We start from the raw sequence: 18,644 nt of genomic DNA, 5'->3' as shown, positions 1-18,644 counted from the left end.
ACGTGGGTTGGCTTCGGTTGTCACCTGTGTGGTCGTAAGTTGTCAAAGGTGGACGTCCTAATGGGTCGTTGGTTGTCAGTAGCCGACTAGGCGGTGGGTTGTCGTAGACATTGTCGTGGGGGGGAGGGGGTCCAATCGCCACTTTTTCGGCGACCTGCTACGACTGTGACAGTCGCCAAACAAAATCGCCTCAGTGGGACGGGGGCGTTAATCATTCAATGAGATCATTGTGAAGAAGGACCCCGACTCAAAACGTCGCCTATCCATTTTCTCCGGAGATGTTAGAAACATAGAAAATAGGTGCAGGAGGAGGCCATTCGGCCCTTCGAGCCAGCACCGCCATTCATTGTGATCATGGCTGATCGTCCCCTATCAATAACCCGTGCCTGCCTTCTCCCCATATCCCTTGATTCCACTGGCCCCTAGAGCTCTATCTAACTCTCTCTTAAATCCATCCAGTGACTTGGGCTCCACTGCCCTCTGTGGCAGGGAATTCCATAAATTCACAACTCTCTGGGTGAAAAAGTTTTTTCTCACCTCAGTCTTAAATGACCTCCCCTTTATTCTGTCTGACCTGCTGAGTTACTCCAGTACTTTATGTCTTTTTGCGTATTAACCAGCATCTGCAGTTCTTTGTTTCTACAAGGTGCTTCTTTTGTGTAATAAAACCGGAAAATTATCAGCAGCCAAGGTCCAGGACCCTCCTCCAGGACCTATTTTCTTCTATTTCTTTATCTAACATTCAGTGTGAAAAAAAAATGTGGTGGTGCAAATGTCGGCATTCAATGTCCATTCAGAGTGCAGCAAACCTGACTGATTTTCATCATCCATTGACACAGGTGACATTTCGGGTTGGAACCCGTCTTCAGACCAAGAACCATGCGTCCAGCCAGAAAACCAGCATCTGCATTTCTTTCCTGCACACTAAAGGACCTGTCCCACTTGGCAATTTTTTCGGTGACTGCCGGCATCATTGACTGACGTATCAGGTCAGCGAAAAATTTGCGGCGTGATGACGAATGGCGCGCGGTGTTTTTTTCAAGTGTCGTAACATTTTTCTTGCCGCCGCTGGATTTTGAAATGTTCAAAATCTTTTGGCGACACTGATATGACACTGGCAGTCGCCTGAAAAAATCGCCAAGTGGGACAGGCCCTTAACCCTGTTCCTATGGCATAGGGGAAGCCTGCATAAAAACACAAGAAGCCCAAACAGAAGCGGCAGCGAGGGAATGAGGAGGGACGATCACAACGTCAAGGGGGTGGTCTGACACATCTTGCCAGGCTGTATATCACTTGTGCTTGTCCAGATGGCAAGAGGCTGGTGCAGGAAGGAAGTCTTTTTCAGATGTTTCTTTTGGTGTGAATTTCAGAAACAAAGCCGATTATTTAATTCTTTCCTGTTCTCAATCATTTCCTTCCAGCAGCTTTGACGGGAAGCTCAGTGCACAAAGGCCATTCACTCAGTCCCAATGCTGAATGTACAGGAACCTTCAGCATGCCCACCGCACCAACGGCATCAACTGGTCTGTACACAGTCGTCCAAGCTAGAAGATCCCAGCCATTACTCCAGGTCAGTGCTGATGTAGCTGGAGTTTGACAAAAGGTCAAAGGTAAGGGGGAGGTACCTGGACGTCCTTGTACACCGGTCACTGAAAGTTGGCAGTGAAGAAAGCTAATGGAATGTTGGCCTTCATAACAAGAGGATTTCAGTATAGGAGTAAAGCGGTTCTTCTGCAGTTGTATAGGACTCTGGTGAGACCACATCCAAAGTATTGTGTACAGTTTTGGTCTCCTAACTTGAGGAAGGACATCCTTGTGATTGAGGCAGTGCAGCGTAGGTTCACGCATTTTGAGGAATTTGATGGACTAAATCAAACTACCATCATATACAGAGGGAATGAAAACGCCTAATTACATACCTCGCGTCTCTTTTCTTGCCAACATGCAAGGATCCTGCAGAAATATGAAAGAGTATAAATTAGCCAAATTGCAGGACATATAACACAAACACAGAATCAAAGTGCTGGAGCAACTCAGCGGGTCAGGCAGCATCTCTGGAGAAAAAGGATGGGCGACGTTTCCGGTTGGTTGGGACCCCTTTACAGACTGGTAGTTTCGGGGAGGGAACTGGAGGTAAGAAAAGGTCAGATCCAAAGCAGGCCGGCAATAACTGGCCAAGGAAGGGTGGAGCCCACAATGGCCCATTGTTGGCTGGGGATGATGGGATAATGAAGGGATACCAGGATGCCGATGGCCCCGACCACAGGTGAACAAAGGAGGAGGACTGACTGAACCTTGTTGCCTTCCATCACAGTGAAGAATGCTGTGGTGGATGTTTGTGTTGAATCTTGTTGTGTATTGTGTGTTCTTTTTAAGTGTGTCGCTGCTGGCAAATTCATTTCACTGCACCTTCGGATGCATGTGACGAATAAAATGGACTTTGACTATGACTTCGATGCAAACAGTGGGACTAGTAGGACAAGTCGGAGGTGGGGAGGGAGGGAATCAAAGGGTTACTTGAAATTAGAGAAACCAATGTTCATATTGCTGGTTTGTAGGCTGCCCAAGGGGAATACATAGAAACATAGAAACATAGAAATTAGGTGCAGGAGTAGGCCATTCGGCCCTTCGAGCCTGCACCGCCATTCAATATGATCATGGCTGATCATCCAACTCAGTATCCCGTACCTGCCTTCTCTCCATACCCTCTGATCCCCTTAGCCACAAGGGCCACATCTAACTCCCTCTTAAATATAGCTAATGAACTGGCCTCGACTACCCTCTGTGGCAGGGAGTTCCAGAGATTCACCACTCTCTGTGTGAAAAAAGTTCTTCTCATCTCGGTTTTAAAGGATTTCCTCCTTATCCTTAAGCTGTGACCCCTTGTCCTGGACTTCCCCAACATCGGGAGCAATCTTCCTGCATCTAGCCTGTCCAACCCCTTAAGAATTTTGTAAGTTTCTATAAGATCCCCTCTCAATCTCCTAAATTCTAGAGAGTATAAACCAAGTCTATCCAGTCTTTCTTCATAAGACAGTCCTGACATCCCAGGAATCAGTCTGGTGAACCTTCTCTGCACTCCCTCTATGGCAATAATGTCCTTCCTCAGATTTGGAGACCAAAACTGTACGCAATACTCCAGGTGTGGTCTCACCAAGACCCTGTACAACTGCAGTAGAACCTCCCTGCTCCTATACTCAAATCCTTTTGCTATGAAAGCTAACATACCAATACGAGGTGCTGTTCCTCCAATATGTGTGTGGGCTCATTCTGACAGTGGAGGAGGCCCAGGACAGAAAGCTCAGTATAGGAATGGGTAGGGGAGTTCAAATGTTTGTCAACTGGGAGATTGCGTAGGCCAAGGCGGACTGGACGCAAGTGTCCAGTGAAACTATTGCCCAGTCCGCGCTTGGCCTCGCCAATATATAGGAGCCCACACCGAGAAAAACGATGAGGTTGAAGGAGGTGCAAACACCTTGGGCTTCAGACTTTAGCAACAAGCTCCACAACAATAGGGATACTTTGAGGAATACAACTACATATTAAATTAGAACACAACATGATTTTACACCAGAGAGTTTCTAATTAGAAAATTCTCCAATTTTGCATTCCAGTGAAGAATGAATGAAAAACTTGTTTCTTCAGTTCCATTGCCCAACAGTGAGATGCTCCAAGGCAGTCTCGAGACACATCTGAATCGTGATCAGTGTTGTTATGAGTCATAGAGTCATACATCGTGGAAATAGGCCGATCGCCCCAACTTGCCCACACCGACCGACATGTCCTATCTACACTAGTTCCACCTTCCTATATTTGGCCCATGTCCCTCCAAACCCGTCCTACCCAGGTACCTGTCTAAACATTTTTTTTTTTTTAAACATTGCAATAGTCCCTGCCTCAACTACCTTCTCTGTCAGCTTGTTCCATACACCCACCACCCTTTGTGTGAAAAAGTTACCCATTAAATCTTTCCCCCTTCACCTTAAACCGATGTCCACTGTTACTCATAGAAACATAGAAAATAGGTGCAGGAGTAGGCCATTTGGCCCTTCGAGCCTGCACCGCCATTCAATATGATCATGGCTGCTCATCCAACTCAGTATCCTGTACCTGCCTTCTCTCCATAACCCCTGATCCCTTTAGCCACAAGGGTCACATCTAACTCCCTCTTAAATATAGGCAATGAACTGGCCTCAACCACCCTCTGTGACAGAGAATTCCAGAGATTCACCTGTGTGAAACATTTTCTCATCGGTTCCCCTTCTCTAGGCAAAAGAACCTGGGCATCTTATGAAGAAGGGTTTCGGCCCGAAACGTTGCCTATTTCCTCTCCATAGATGCTGCTGCACCCGCTGAGTTTCTCCAGCATTTTTGTGTACCATCTTATATCCTTGTTTTGTTTAGGAAATGCCACAACTGCCTTGTACACATCTAGTTTCCATGAATAGTATTGACCAGGTAACATGCCTTACGTGCTAATTCAGGGATAGATGTTGGCCAGAAAACCAGTCGAGTTTCCATGCACTTGTTTGAAATAGTGTCATGGGACCTTTCGCATGGCGAGTTTCTAATGCAAGTCACATGGAGGACAAGCAATTCCCGATGGCAGGGGTAAGCAAAGAAATGAGCCAGCTGTTTTACTGCAATGTTCCATGTTCATGGGTCATTTTTTCACGCTGGGACCCCACAGGAGCAGAACTTCAAAGAAATGTCACATGAATGACCCCTGCGGTCAGCAGCTCAACTTTTTAAGGAAACCAAAAGTAGTAAAACAATATCTTCTAGATTAATAAAAGTTAATAAATGCCATGGAAAATGCCATGGCAACGACGATACAGATTTAAACTAATGAAGGGAAAATCTGGGACTGAAAGGACAAACCATCCCCCAGCTCTAGATGCCAGGTACAACTCGTTCCACCTCAGCAGTGATTAAAACACGGAATTAATGGAATTGTGGCCGTGAAAAAAAGTGCGCAGGAAGGAACTGCAGATGCAGGTTTATACCGAATAGAGACACAAAATGCTGGAGTAACTCAGCGGGTCAGGCAGCATCCCTGGAGAAAAGGAATAGATGACATTTTGAGTTGTGAAGAAGGGTCTCGACCCGAAACGTCACCTATTCCTTTTGTCCAGAGATGCTGCCTGACCCGCTGAGTTACTCCAGCATTTTGGGTCGATCAATAGAACAGGAAGAGGCCCTTCAGCCCACATTGTCTGCGCTTCGCTGAACATCTCCGCTCAGTCCGTGTTAACCAACCTGATCTCCCGGTTACTCAGCGCTTCAACTCCCCCTCCCATTCCCAATCTGACTTTTCTGTCCTGGGTCTCCCCCATGGGAGACCCAGCGCAAATTGGAGGAACAGCACCTCATATTTCGCTTGGGGTAGTTTACACCCCAGTGGTATGAACATTATCTTCTCTAATTTCAGATAGTCCTTCCTTTCTCCCTCCTTCCCCTCCCCCTTCCCAGTTCTCCCACAATTCCTACTGTCTCCGCCTACTTCCTTCCTTAACCCCCCCCCCGACATTAGTCTAAAGAAGGGTCTCGACCTGAAACGTCACCTATTCCTTCTCTCCATAGATGCTGCCTCACCCGCTGAGTTTCTCCAGCATTTTTTTCTCTACTTATATTGCTGGTTGAGCGTATAGACCAATATCCAGCAACTTGTTCATCAAAACTTGTGATGAGAGAGGTATTTAGGGAAGACATTGATTCTGAGCCAATTTCCCTCATCCTCTGCGTTAGTGCTGCTAATATGTAGGAGGTTTACTAACTCTTCCAATAATTTTAAAAAGTGGAGAGTTTTCAGAATAGAACCCTGGTGAGAACAGTTACTGAAAAGCCTGAATCTTGCGAAAAATGGAAAGGATTCCTTCATTATTTACGGCATTGATAAAAACATCAGCCTTAACATTACTGAGACTGGGTGCAATATTGCTTGTTAGGTGGCAATGTGAGTTCAACAGCAACACCTCGCCCCAACCTCCATCCTCCGAAGTTCGTCCTGAACATTGGGGCTGAAAGTCCAATTTGTTCGCTGGCTGTAAAAATTACTAAATGCGCCAGGTGAAATGTGTTTTATCTATAGCATATGGCAGGTGGCAAGTCGACAATGCTTCCAACTGCATGTGACTCATCCCACAAGGAAAAGCTGAGAATACCTGACGTGTGCAATCTTACCCGCATCTGTTGGTTCATCTGGAGGGCAAGTTTGCTTTATGGGCCTGTCCCACTTATGCAACTTTTTGGGCGACTGCCGGCACCCATCATAGGCCGTTGCAAATCGCCGAAAATTTTCAACATGTTGAAAATCCAGCTGCGACCAGAAAGATGCTTCGACTCTTTGGGCGACTGAGGAGACTCGAGACTGAGGAGACCCTTGGGCCCAACTCGCCCACTCCGACCGACATGCCCCATCTATGCTAGTCCCACCTGCCTGCTCTTGGCCCATAACCCTCTAAACCTATCCTATCCATGTACCTGCCCAACTCACGACCATACAGGCGACACGTCGCGCGCGGGGTGAGGCCTGTAATCTCGTCAATAGTTGCCCAAAGAGTCGTACCTTGTTCTGGTCGCCGCTGAATTTTCAACGTGTTGAAAATTTTTGGCGACCTGCAACGACCTATGACGGGTGCCGGCAGTCGCCGAAAAAGTTGCGTAAGTGGGACAGGCCCATTAGTCACACAATGACAAAAGGGAGGGGAATTAAATTTGGGTAGGAATCTTGAAAATCATGTTGCTCTAACAGGATGTTAACAGATGCTTACTGACAATGTCTACCCTATTGGAGACCCTTGGACTATCTTTCATCGGACTTTACCTTGCACTAAACGTTATTCCCTCGCCCTGTACTGTATGTACACTGTGGATGGCTTGATTGTAACCATGTATAGTCTTTGCTCTGACTGCATAGCATGCAGCAAAAAAACTGCACCTCAGTACGCGTGACAATGAACTAAACTCAGTATCACTAAATATCACTGAACCAGGTGTCAACTTCTTTACATAGGTGAGAACCACCGCAGGCTCGACGATCGCTTCACTGAACACCTCCGCTCAATCCGTTTTAACCTACCTGATCTCCCGGTGGCCCAGCACTTCAACTCCCCCTCCCATTCCCAATCTGACCTTTCTGTCCTGGGCCTCCTCCATTATCAGAGTGAGGCCCAGCGCAAATTGGAGCAACAGCAGCTCATATTTTGCTTGGGTAGTTTATGAACATTGACGTCTCTAACTTCAGATAGCCCTTGCTTTCTCTCTCCATCCCCTTCCCCTTCCCAGTTCTCCCACCAGTCTTACTGTCTCCACCTTATTCTATCTTTGTCCCACACCCTCCCCTGACATCAGTCTGAAGAAGGGTCTCGACCCGAAACGTCACTCATTCCTTCTCTCCAGAGATGCTGCCTCACCCGCTGAGTTACTCCAGCATTTTGTGTCTACCTTCGATTTAAACCAGCATCTGCAGTTCTTTCTTACACGTCACTCAATATCATGTGGACACTGTGAGCGACTAATAGACAATAGACAATAGGTGCAGGAGGCCATTCGGCCCTTCGAGCCAGCACCGCCATTTAATGTGAACATGGCTGATCATCCCCAATCAGTACCCCGTTCCTGCCTTCTCCCCATATCCCCGGACTCCGCTATTTTTAAGAGCCTTATCTAGCTCTCTCTTGAAAGCATCCAGTGAACCTGCCTCCACCGCCCTCTGAGGCAGAGAATTCCACAGACTCACCATCTCTGTGAGAAAAAGTGTTTCCTCGTCTCCGTTCTAAATGGCTTACTCCTTATTCTTAAACTGTGGCCCCGGTTCTGGACTCCCCCAACATCGGGAACATATTTCCTGCCTCTAGCGTGTCCAAATAGCTACCAATCAGTGATAATAATAAACAAAACTAAACACTAAAGCAGCCTGGGGCGTGATAGCTTTGCAGAAGGCAGTGGAAAAGTGCAAGTATCTTTATTTTATTGTTGTTAAAAGAAGATTGAAAGGCCTTCTGTCATTAGCCAGGAAGCGCGGAGCTGAGGACACGACATCAGAGGAAACACAGTAGGTTGCATGCCATCTCCATCCAACTAATCAGCACAAAACAGGTCACCCAGAAATAGAAGCACAGGATTAAAAATAGCTAAAGAGGAAGAAAGTTAAAGTTTCAACAAACATATTCATCTACTGAATAGAGTCAGTCATATACAGAATGGAAACAGGCCCTTCGGCCCAGGTTGCCCACTCCCACCGACATGCCCTATCTATGCTAGTCCCACCTGCCTGCTCTAGGCCCATAACCCTATAAACCTATCCTATCCATGTACCTGCCCAACTGTCTTTTAAGGGTGGGAGATTGCAACCTTCACGTGGTCCACCCTGTTTCGACTAATGCAATCAACCCGATGTGCACAAACAAAAGATCAAATAGAACAAGTTGGCCTTCAACTTTAGGCTGTGCACGCCTTATGCAAGAAGAAGACTGTCTTTTAAACGTGATAATACCTCCAACTACCTCCATTGACAGCTCAATCCATACACCTACCTACCATTGTGTAAAAAAAAGTTACCCCTCAGGTTCCTAATAATTCTTTCCCCCCTCACCTTAAACCCATGTTATTTGGTTTTTGATTCCCCTACCCTGGGCAAAGAACTGTGTATTTACCCGATCAGTCATGATCACATTGAATGGCAGTACTGGCTCGAAGGGCTGAATGGCCTACTCCTGCACCTATTGTCTATTGCGATCATGATCTTGTACACCTTTGTAAATTCACAACTTTTTGAAGGACGTATTGAAAGGATGGAGGAAAACATCGTCAGGATTTGGGAGACGAGGAGTGAATGGAAAGGGGTTTCTGTCCGTACCTTCTGTATCCTGGGATGCAGTCTGGAGGGGCAGGGCGGCAACTGGTTCAAAGCATTGGTTATCTCTTGTGTTTCAATCGAGGCCAGTGCATTGCAGATTGCCATCACGGACTGCACCACCCTTTCGGCTTGCTGTGAATGTTCAGCCTGCAGGGAACAAAAATACTTTCGATAAACAAGAGCAATAGCAAAGTGCTTACACACTTCCCCAGCTTAGCAACGGAACATAGCCTGCCTAATGTAGGCGCGAGGAACTGCAAACACTAGTTTACAAACAAAAAGATACAACGTGCTGGAGTATCTCGGTGGGTCAGGCAGCATCTCCTTTCCAGCACAAGAGGGCCCAGCCTCAGAATAAAAGGATGAATCTTCAGAAAGTTGATGAGGAGGAATTTCGTTAATCAGAGGGTGGAATTCATTGCCAAAGACGGCTGTGGAGGCCAAGAAATTGAGTGTTTTTAAAGTGGAGATTGATAGGTTTTTGATTAGGAAGGGCGTCAGAGGTTACGGGCAGAAGGCAGGAGAACGGGGTTTAGAGGGAAAAATAGATCAGTCATTAACGAATGGCAGAACAGACTCAATGGGTCAAATGGCCTAATTCTGTTCACATGTCTTATCCTGTCCGTAAGTTCAAAGAGCAGGATTTTGCCATTCAGCCCATCAAGTCTACTACGGCACTGGTATGATTGTAAATTGTCCCTAGGGTGTAGGATACTGTTAGTGTGTGGGGATCGCTGGTCGGTACACTAATCAGCGATCCATGTAAACAGCGATCCCATGCACTAATATTATCCTACACACACCAGAGACAATTTATAATTTTACCGAAGCCAATTAACCTACAAACCTGCACGTCTTTGGAGTGCGGGGAGAACGTGCAAACTCCGTACAGACAGCACCAACAGTCAGGATCAAACCCTGGCGCTGTGAGGCAGCAACTCTGCCACTGTGCCGGATCATAATGAGCAAAGAGATAACACTTAACATTGTTAATACTGAGCAGCCATACATCGAGCATATATATAAATACAGGAGTTCCCAGAACAATAGTCAAAGCATTGCCATGCTGCCAACAAACGTACCTCTGCCAGCAGAAAACTATCCAACTCATTCTGGTAGGTGTTGAAGAGAAGAGTCAGAGCTTGCCTGCATGAAAGTAGTAAAAAAATAAATTAAAAAAATTACAGCCAATGAAACATGTAGCCATAAGGAACTGCAGATGCTGGTTTACAAAAAAAGACAATACGTGCTGGAGTAACTCAGCAAGTCACACAGCATCTCTGGAGGACATGGATAGGCAACATTTCGAGTTAGATAAAAACAAGGAACTGCAGATGCTGGTTTACAGTGAAATCCACGCATACTCTCACCTGGTTATGGTCTGCTTTAAGGGTCTTTCTTGTAGGTGTATGCAGTGATTAAGAGTTGATGGACTTTTGTCATCACTGGCCTGTGAAAACACAAAGTATTAGTTGGAACTAAAATAGATCCGTTTACTCTCCTAGCCTATTGATGGAAGTGAGGAAGTAACATGTCCCCCAAGGAACGTACAGACAGAGGAAGAAGGGGGTGTCATTGACTTCACTACCAATTTCCATCTTGCACTCAAATCCACTTGGACCATCTCCGACATCTCCCTTCTATTTCTCGATCTCACCGTCTCCATCACAGGAGATAGACTATCGACCGACATCTATTATAAACCGACTGAATCCCACAGCTATCCAGACTATACTTCCTCCCTCTCTGCCTCCTGCAAAGACTCTATCCCCCCCCCCCCCACTACCAATTCCCCCGTCTACGCCGCATCTGCGTCCAAGATGAGATGTTCCATACCAGGACATCCAAGATGTTCTCATTCTTTTGGGAACAGGGGGGGTTCCCCTCTAACATTAAAGACGAGGCCCTCACATGTGTCTCCTCGGTATCCCCTAGCTCCGCTCCTGCTCCCCCTCCCCCAGTCGCACGAGGGACTGAGTCCCCCTAGTCCTCACCTTTCACCCCATAATATCATTCATGATTTATGTTAGAAATCCGAGAAGAAGGATTATTTGATTGGAAAAGGTACAGTGACAAGACAACATGTAATGAAATCGCAAGAGATCCATGTGAGCAGAATTAGCATCTCCTGGGTGATACACTCTTAGCATTTACATTTAAGGGCAGGAAAAGTTTAGAGGCATACAGCTCAAATTTAGCTAGAATACACGCTAGAATTTAGAAGATTGAGGGGGGATCTTATAGAAACTTACAAAATTCTTAAGGGGTTGGACAGGCTAGATGCAGGAAGATTGTTCCCGATGTTGGGGAAGTCCAGAACAAGGGGTCACAGTTTAAGGATAAGGGGTAAATCTTTTAGGACCGAGATGAGAAAAACATTTTTCACACAGAGAGTGGTGAATCTGTGGAATTCTCTGCCACAGAAGGTAGTTGAGGCCAGTTAATTGGCCATATTTAAGAGGGAGTTAGATGTGGCCCTTGTGGCTAAAGGGATCAGGGGGTATGGAGAGAAGGCAGGTACAGGATACTGAGTTGGATGATCAGCCATGATCATATTGAATGGCGGTGCAGGCTCGAAGGGCCGAATGGCCTACTCCTGCACCTATTTTCTATGTTTCTAAGTTTCTAAAAGTGGGCAGGTGGGTCAAGTGTAGATGAGGCATCTTGGTCGGCATGGGCAAGATGGGCCGAAGGGCCTGTTACCGTGCTGGATGACTCTGAAAGGATCATGAATGGCACCTAGATGACAAAATAACCAGGTGTTACAGGTAAGCAAACATTTGTGTAACCAAACTCCTCAGCTCATCCTCTAGAAGATTTTAAGATAAAGTCGTTGATGGAATCCGAATTGGAAAGTTTCATCACTTACAATGCGTACGAGGTCCTTGCTGACTGCCTTCAGCTCCATCAAGCAAAGCTTAATGTCCACATCGAACTTGCGGCAAAATTGGACGTATATGTGACTCCCGATTGTGTGTTTGCTGTAAAAGAATTAATTCCGTCACCATCCACAAGGTAACATTCATTTCATTTCTCTGAAAATTTGGGAGCGATTGCGATGGTTGAAAATTTAAACCACGGATAACAACGCCACCTTTATCCCGCTAACGGAAACTGCAAGAGCATTATATTTTAAATAAAATAAAATTAAGCAGTGCCTCAGCTATTGATACCAATCTTGTTCAGTTGTGTCCAAGACTCAAGGTCGATCACAGAATCACACAAGAGAGATTCAGCTCATTGGGTCGATGCAGCCATTTTCAAGGCGGCACGGTGGCGTCGTGGACAAGTTGCTGCCTTACAGCGTCAGAGATCTGGGTGTTCGATCCCGACTACAGGTGCATGGACTATGCACATTCCCCGTGTGACAATCCGAGCGTGGGTTTTCTCAGCCCACAGAGTCTGTGCCAACCAGCGATCCCCGCACACTCACGTTATCTTATTCTGGGGGACAATTTACAATTTTACCGAATCCAATTGACTGACAAACCTATATGTCTGTGGAGCGTGGGAGGAAACCGGAGAAAACCCTTGTATGTTCTCCCCGTGTCCACAAACTCTGTACAGACAGCCCCCGTAGTCAGGATCGAACCTGGGTCTCTGGCGTTGTGAGGCAGCATCTCTATCGTTAACAATGACGTAATAATATTATTCTTCAGAAGCAGGATCAACATCATACATTTTATTTGCTATTCTTATGAAACATCTGCTGAGACAATATCTACTTATACCGTAATAAAACAAATAAAAATACTTGGATTAATCACTCTCGCCAGTTTCCTGGTCTTCGTTCTGTGGACAATTGTATGCCCAGTGCTTATCTGAGTGCTTTTTGAATGTGATGAATAGTTCAGCCTCCCCCACACCTCAGGAACCAAGTTCCAGTCACACACACAGTCTGGCATGTGTCTCTGCCGCACCCATTCTAACTGACAACTGCACGTCAACAAACCACAGCTCCAGTAGCTACCAGATTAGTCGATCATAATCCTTTGAATTTTAAATAAAATGGTGCAGATTTATACACACACACATATATATCTCTGCACACGCATATAATATACACACACACATAATGTATATGCACACACACACATAAATGCATGTGTGCATATGTATATGTGTGCTGTTCTTTATGCACATATTTATATTCTAAACATACTTAAACATATATTTAAATATAATGGTGCAGATGTATACACACGCACACATATAATATATACGCACGCTCACATATACACACATGTGATACAGATATAAGTACGTGTATGTGTACGTAGGTGCGCGCTTGCATGTGTATAAATATGCACCATTATATTTAAATATATACACATATATATTGTGTGTGTGTGTGTGTGTGTGTGTATATATATATTTACGCACCCACATACATGCACACATATATGCACGCATCTACATATAAATGCATATACATACATACAAATGCTTGTGCTTAAACTTTGAAAGGCAATTCAGCAGCAAGGGCAAAGTATCCTGCTATGAGTCATTCATGCTGTATAAGTGAAGGAAGTGTGAGAAACCGAACAAACGGCGTAAGCAGGTGTTTGCCTCCAATTGCCAGCCATTTTAATGGCTTGCAACCCAAGTGCCAGCTGAGACTGAGCGGGCAGGTTAATGCAACTCTGGCAACCCCACGGCAAAAGGACTGAACAAACACGGCAGGCATCAATCTTAGAACAAAAGCCCACTGCCTGCTTCCAATACGGGGGTGAGATACAGCATCCCTCACAATACCTAGATTACAGGAAAAACAAAGTGAAAACAGAACCGCCAGCCACTCCCCACATGTTTTAAAAAAGAACGAGTCTTCGCGTATCGCAACTGTTTAACTATTGAGAAAGAAAGGTAGGGAAATTGAAGGTAACCTAATTTACAGATGACAGTGACAGCATGGAAATAAGCCCTTTGGCTTACTGAGTCCACGCCGACCATCGATCACTCGTTCACACCAGTTCTATGTTATCCCCCCACTTTCTCATCCACTCCCTACACATTTGCAACGGCCAATTAACCTACAAACCTGCACGTCTTTGGACTGTGGGAGGAAACCGGAGCACCTGGAGAAAACCCACGTGGTCATGGGGAGAACATGCAAACTCCACGCAGACAGCACCCTATGTTAGGATCAAACCTGGGTCACTGGCACTGTGAGGTAGCAGCTCTACCAACTGCACCATGTAGGGCAACCTACAACCCAGCGCTATGAATATTGATTTCTCCAACTTCATGTATCCCTTGCTTTCCCTCTCTCCCTGTCCTACGAATTGTTAAATCAATCAGGAGGACAGTGAAGCTCGTCGTATAACTAGGGTGGAGGAGGGGTATCTCTCGTTTCCCTCTCCCCTGCCTATCAGTCTGAAGAAGGGTCTCGACCCGAAACGTAACCCTTTCCTACTCTCCAGAGATGCTGCCTGTCCCGCTGAATTACTGCAGCATTTAGTGTCTATCTTCACAGATCAATAGGTTTGATTAATTCGCATGTCTAGGAATTATCTTCCACCGAAAATGACAGTTTTGCGCAGTCTTGTCTGAAAGGTAACAAGAACAGAATCAACATCATTAATTTTTGCATTCAAAAGTATCATCTTACGACATTAGCAACGACAGCAATATGGACATGGCGCAGAGTGGGATCGAGCAGATGCGATTCCCACGAACTACATCAAAAGTCCATTGCTTTAATCACATAATTTAGTATCAGTTACTTTGACTAAAGCACTGACAAGCAAAATAATTTAATATGGGGATGGTGAACATTGGTAATACTGTGCTTCAGTTTCAGAGATACAGTGCAGAAACAGGCCTTTTGGCCCATCGAGTCCACGCCGACCAACGATCCTTACACACCAACACTATCCTACACACACTGGGGTAGCCTCAACGACTTCCGCCCAGTTGCACTTACCCCCATCATCACCAAGTGCTTCGAGAGACTGGTCCTGGCACACCTCAAAGGCTGCCTACCCCCCACATTGGATCCCTATCAGTTTGCCTACCGCAAGAACAGGAGTACGGAGGATGCCATCTCAACGGCACTTCACTCCGCCCTCTCTCACCTCGACAACAGAGACACTTACGTAAGAATGCTGCTCATCGATTACAGCTCAGCATTCAACACCATTATACCCTCTAAACTGATCACCAAACTCGGTAACCTGGGCATCGACCCCTCCCTCTGCAACTGGATACTGGACTTTCTAACCAACAGACCCCAGTCTGTTAGGTTAGACAAGCACACCTCTTCAACCCTCACCCTGAACACCGGCGTTCCACAGGGCTGTGTGCTGAGCCCCCTCCTCTACTCCCTCTTCACCTACGACTGCACACCTGTACATGGTACTAACACCATCATCAAGTATGCAGATGATACAACGGTGATTGGCCTCATCAGCAACAACGATGAGTCGGCCTATAGGGAGGAGGTCCAGCTCCTAGCAGCATGGTGCGCTGACAACAACCTGGCCCTTAACTCCAAGAAGACCAAGGAGCTCATTGTAGACTTCAGGATGTCTAGGGGCGGCACGCACACCCCCATCCACATTAACGGGACGGAGGTGGAACGTGTTTCAAGCTTCAGGTTCCTGGGGGTCAACATCTCCGATGACCTCTCTTGGACCCACAATACCTCAACTCTGGTCAAGAAGGCTCACCAGCGTCTCTTCTTCCTGAGGAGACTGAAGAAGGTCCACCTGTCTCCTCAGATCCTGGTGAACTTCTACCGCCGCACCATCGAGAGCATCCTTACCAACTGTATCACAGTATGGTATGGCAACTGCTCTGTCTCCGACCGGAAGGCATTGCAGAGGGTGGTGAAAATTGCCCAACGCATCACCGGTTCCTCGCTCCCCTCCATTGAGTCTGTCCAAAGCAAGCGTTGTCTGCGGAGGGCGCTCAGCATCGCCAAGGACTGCTCTCACCCCAACCATAGACTGTTTACCCTCCTACCATCCGGGAGGCGCTACAGGTCTCTCCGTTGCCGGACCAGCAGGTCCAGGAACAGCTTCTTCCCTGCGGCTGTCACACTACTCAACAATGTACCCCGGTGACTGCCAATCACCCCCCCCCCCCGGACACTCCTCCCACAGGAAAAACACTATGACTGTATGCATGTAAATAGCTTTATTTATTGAAATCATATTCTATGTCGCTCTTCCAGGGAGATGCTAACTGCATTTCGTTGTCTCTGTACTGTACACGGACAATGACAATTAAAGTTGAATCTGAATCTGAATCTGAATCTGGGGCCAATGTACAATTATACCAAGTGATTTAACCTACAGATCTGAACATCTTTGGAGTGTGGGAGGAACCCAGAGAAAACCCAGGCGGTCACATGGAGAACGTACAAACTCCGCACAGACAGCACCCGTAGTCGGGATCGAACCCGGGTCTCTGGCGCTGCATTTTGCTGTAAGGCAGCAACTCTACCGCTGCGCCACCGTGACCGCCCAATTAACTAAACTTTACAAGGTATTTACAGGTGTGTGTTTAAAGAAATGTGGTGCTTGCACGACGGCTTTCCTCTGACAAAATGCTACACGAAAAAACAAAATGGAAGCACATGTTAAAGGAAGCACTGCTGCACCAACAGGGGAAGGCAAGGTACATACGAGGGATAGGCTACTTTTCTTTGTACTGACACCACAAAGATGGTGGAGGGTTTTCTTGCTGTAGTAAATTGAACATTTTTACTGCCTCACTTGAATAATGACAAAGTTTTAAGTGACTACTGCTGAACAGTGACATTCGCAAGCTCATAAGTATTAGGGGCGGAATTAGGCTATTCGGCCCATCAAGTCTACTCCGCCATTCAATCACGGCTGATCTATCTTTCCTTCTCAACCCCATTCTCCTGCCTTCTCCCCATAACCCTTGACATCTCCTCTAAATCCATGGTTGCACTTCAAGCCCATAATTGTTTTTACCCTCTGGCATCAGATTTAATTCAGCTTGCTTTATCTGGTTATTCTCCTGCCTTCTCCCCATAACCTCTGACACCCGTACTAATCAAAAACCTATCTATCGCTGCCTTAAAAATATCCACTGACGTGGCCTCCACAGCCTTCTGTGGCAAAGAATTCCACCGATTCACCACCCTCTGACTAAAGAAATTTCTCCTCATCTCCTTCCTAAAAGAACGCTTGTTCGTCTTTCCTAATTGGAATGCAATACTTTACGCATCCAAGTTAAATTTCAATCATTACACATCTCAGTCTGAAGAAAGGTCCTGACCCAAAGCATCACTTATCCGTGTTCTCCGGGGATACTGCCTGACCCGCTGAGTTATTCTAGCACCCTGCGCTTTTTTTTTAAGGGTACAAGATTCGCTGGCCTGTTTAAATTGAGCTTTTTGAATAAGATTCAACTCACAAGTTGAGAGAGTGAGGATCCCCTCCCTTAAAGTGAACCAAATAAGTTTTTAATCAACCGATTCAGTACCCGTAGGGAGGATTGAACCCGCATCTCTGGCGCTGTGAGGCACGGGTTCAATCCTCCCTATGGGTGCTGTCCGTACGGAGTTTGTGCGTTCTCCCCGTGACTGCATGAGTTTTCTTCGGGTGCTCCGGATTTCACCCACATTCCAAAGACGTACAGGTTTGTGGGTTAATTGGCTTATGCAAATTGTTCCGACTGCATAGGATAGAACTAATGTCTGGGTGACCGTTTATTGGCATGGACTCGATGGACCGAAGGGTCCGTTTCTAGGCTGTATTTATTTTTTCCCTACCATGTGCGATTCCATAAATGAGAGCTCAGATTTGGGGGCCATTTTGTTTATCGGGCCTGCTTTACTTCTTTGAGCGGGGATCATGACAGAAGCCTCATCGTGGCAAACGCGGAAAACGACGACACGATGCACTCAGTGACGCGTCGAGGCGACCAATTCTGTCAACATGTCGGACGGCGACGGAGGCCAACAGCGGAGCTATGCGTCGCCTGACCCACACACACACGAGCGAACGAACCTCTTTGTGCTGCCTAATTTATGCTCCTGTTCCGTCCCTGATTTTTCTGCAATCTTTTCTCAATTACAAAAAGAAATACAAATTCTGTGCTTTGCGCTTAACATTTTGATAGAGAAACTCTTGTTCTTTGAATGCCATGAAAGGGAGAAGCCACTCTACATAGCTAATGATATTGACTTCACTTCTGATGCAAATTCTCCTGTGCTGGGGAAAGCGCTCTTAAAATAGGACAAAAACTGACCTCAACATTGAGTTCTGGGAACGGTTTATTGATGGGAGGTATCGAAGGCTGTGTTTTGTTACCCACCCAGAGGGAACGGCCGCCTGAAACACAGGATGCTGCACCTTCCATGGCTAACAATCACATTTGTGCTTATCTTTCAATGCCACGTATCCTGTCATGAGGAAGAGATCTATTCCCAGTGCCAGGCATAATCACACGCATTGGTCAAAGTGCCAGCATTTTAATCCCATGCGTGGAAGCTGCACGATTTATCTCTGCAGGCAACTCACGTAGTAATGCAGGGTTTCAACTGCACAGCCACAGGGATCGCCCCAAGTGGGTACCTGAATCACATGGGCATGCATCACAATGCACAGTTTGAGAGAAATCCTGACTATAGGTGCTGTCTATACAGAGTTTGTATGTTCTCCCCATGACCTGCGTGGGTTTTCTCCGGATACTCCGCTTTCCTCCCACAGTCCAAAGATGTACACGTTTTTTCTATGCTAATTGTCTTGGTAAAATAATAGATTGTCCCGAGTGCGTGTAGGATGGTGCCAGTGTACGGGAATCG

The 18,644-nt window shown here is 46.3% G+C and overlaps 1 protein-coding gene across 1 annotated transcript in view; it reads right to left on the bottom strand.

The window, feature by feature from the left end:
• pik3c2b (phosphatidylinositol-4-phosphate 3-kinase catalytic subunit type 2 beta) overlaps window positions 1–18,644 on the bottom strand; it is a 133,567-nt gene that overhangs the window by 83,434 nt on the left and 31,489 nt on the right. The window contains exons 6-10 of the mRNA XM_033042853.1: window positions 11,730–11,841; window positions 10,231–10,310; window positions 9,943–10,006; window positions 8,861–9,007; window positions 1,920–1,953 (exon numbers count right to left, since the gene is read on the bottom strand). Coding sequence (XP_032898744.1) covers window positions 1,920–1,953; window positions 8,861–9,007; window positions 9,943–10,006; window positions 10,231–10,310; window positions 11,730–11,841 — 437 coding nt within the window. The remainder of the gene's footprint in view (window positions 1–1,919; window positions 1,954–8,860; window positions 9,008–9,942; window positions 10,007–10,230; window positions 10,311–11,729; window positions 11,842–18,644) is intronic.

Source organism: Amblyraja radiata, chromosome 24 (genome assembly GCF_010909765.2).
Source record: "Amblyraja radiata isolate CabotCenter1 chromosome 24, sAmbRad1.1.pri, whole genome shotgun sequence".
Classification (NCBI taxonomy): Eukaryota; Metazoa; Chordata; class Chondrichthyes; order Rajiformes; family Rajidae; genus Amblyraja; species Amblyraja radiata.
This window is presented reverse-complemented; position numbering and strand designations above follow the sequence as displayed.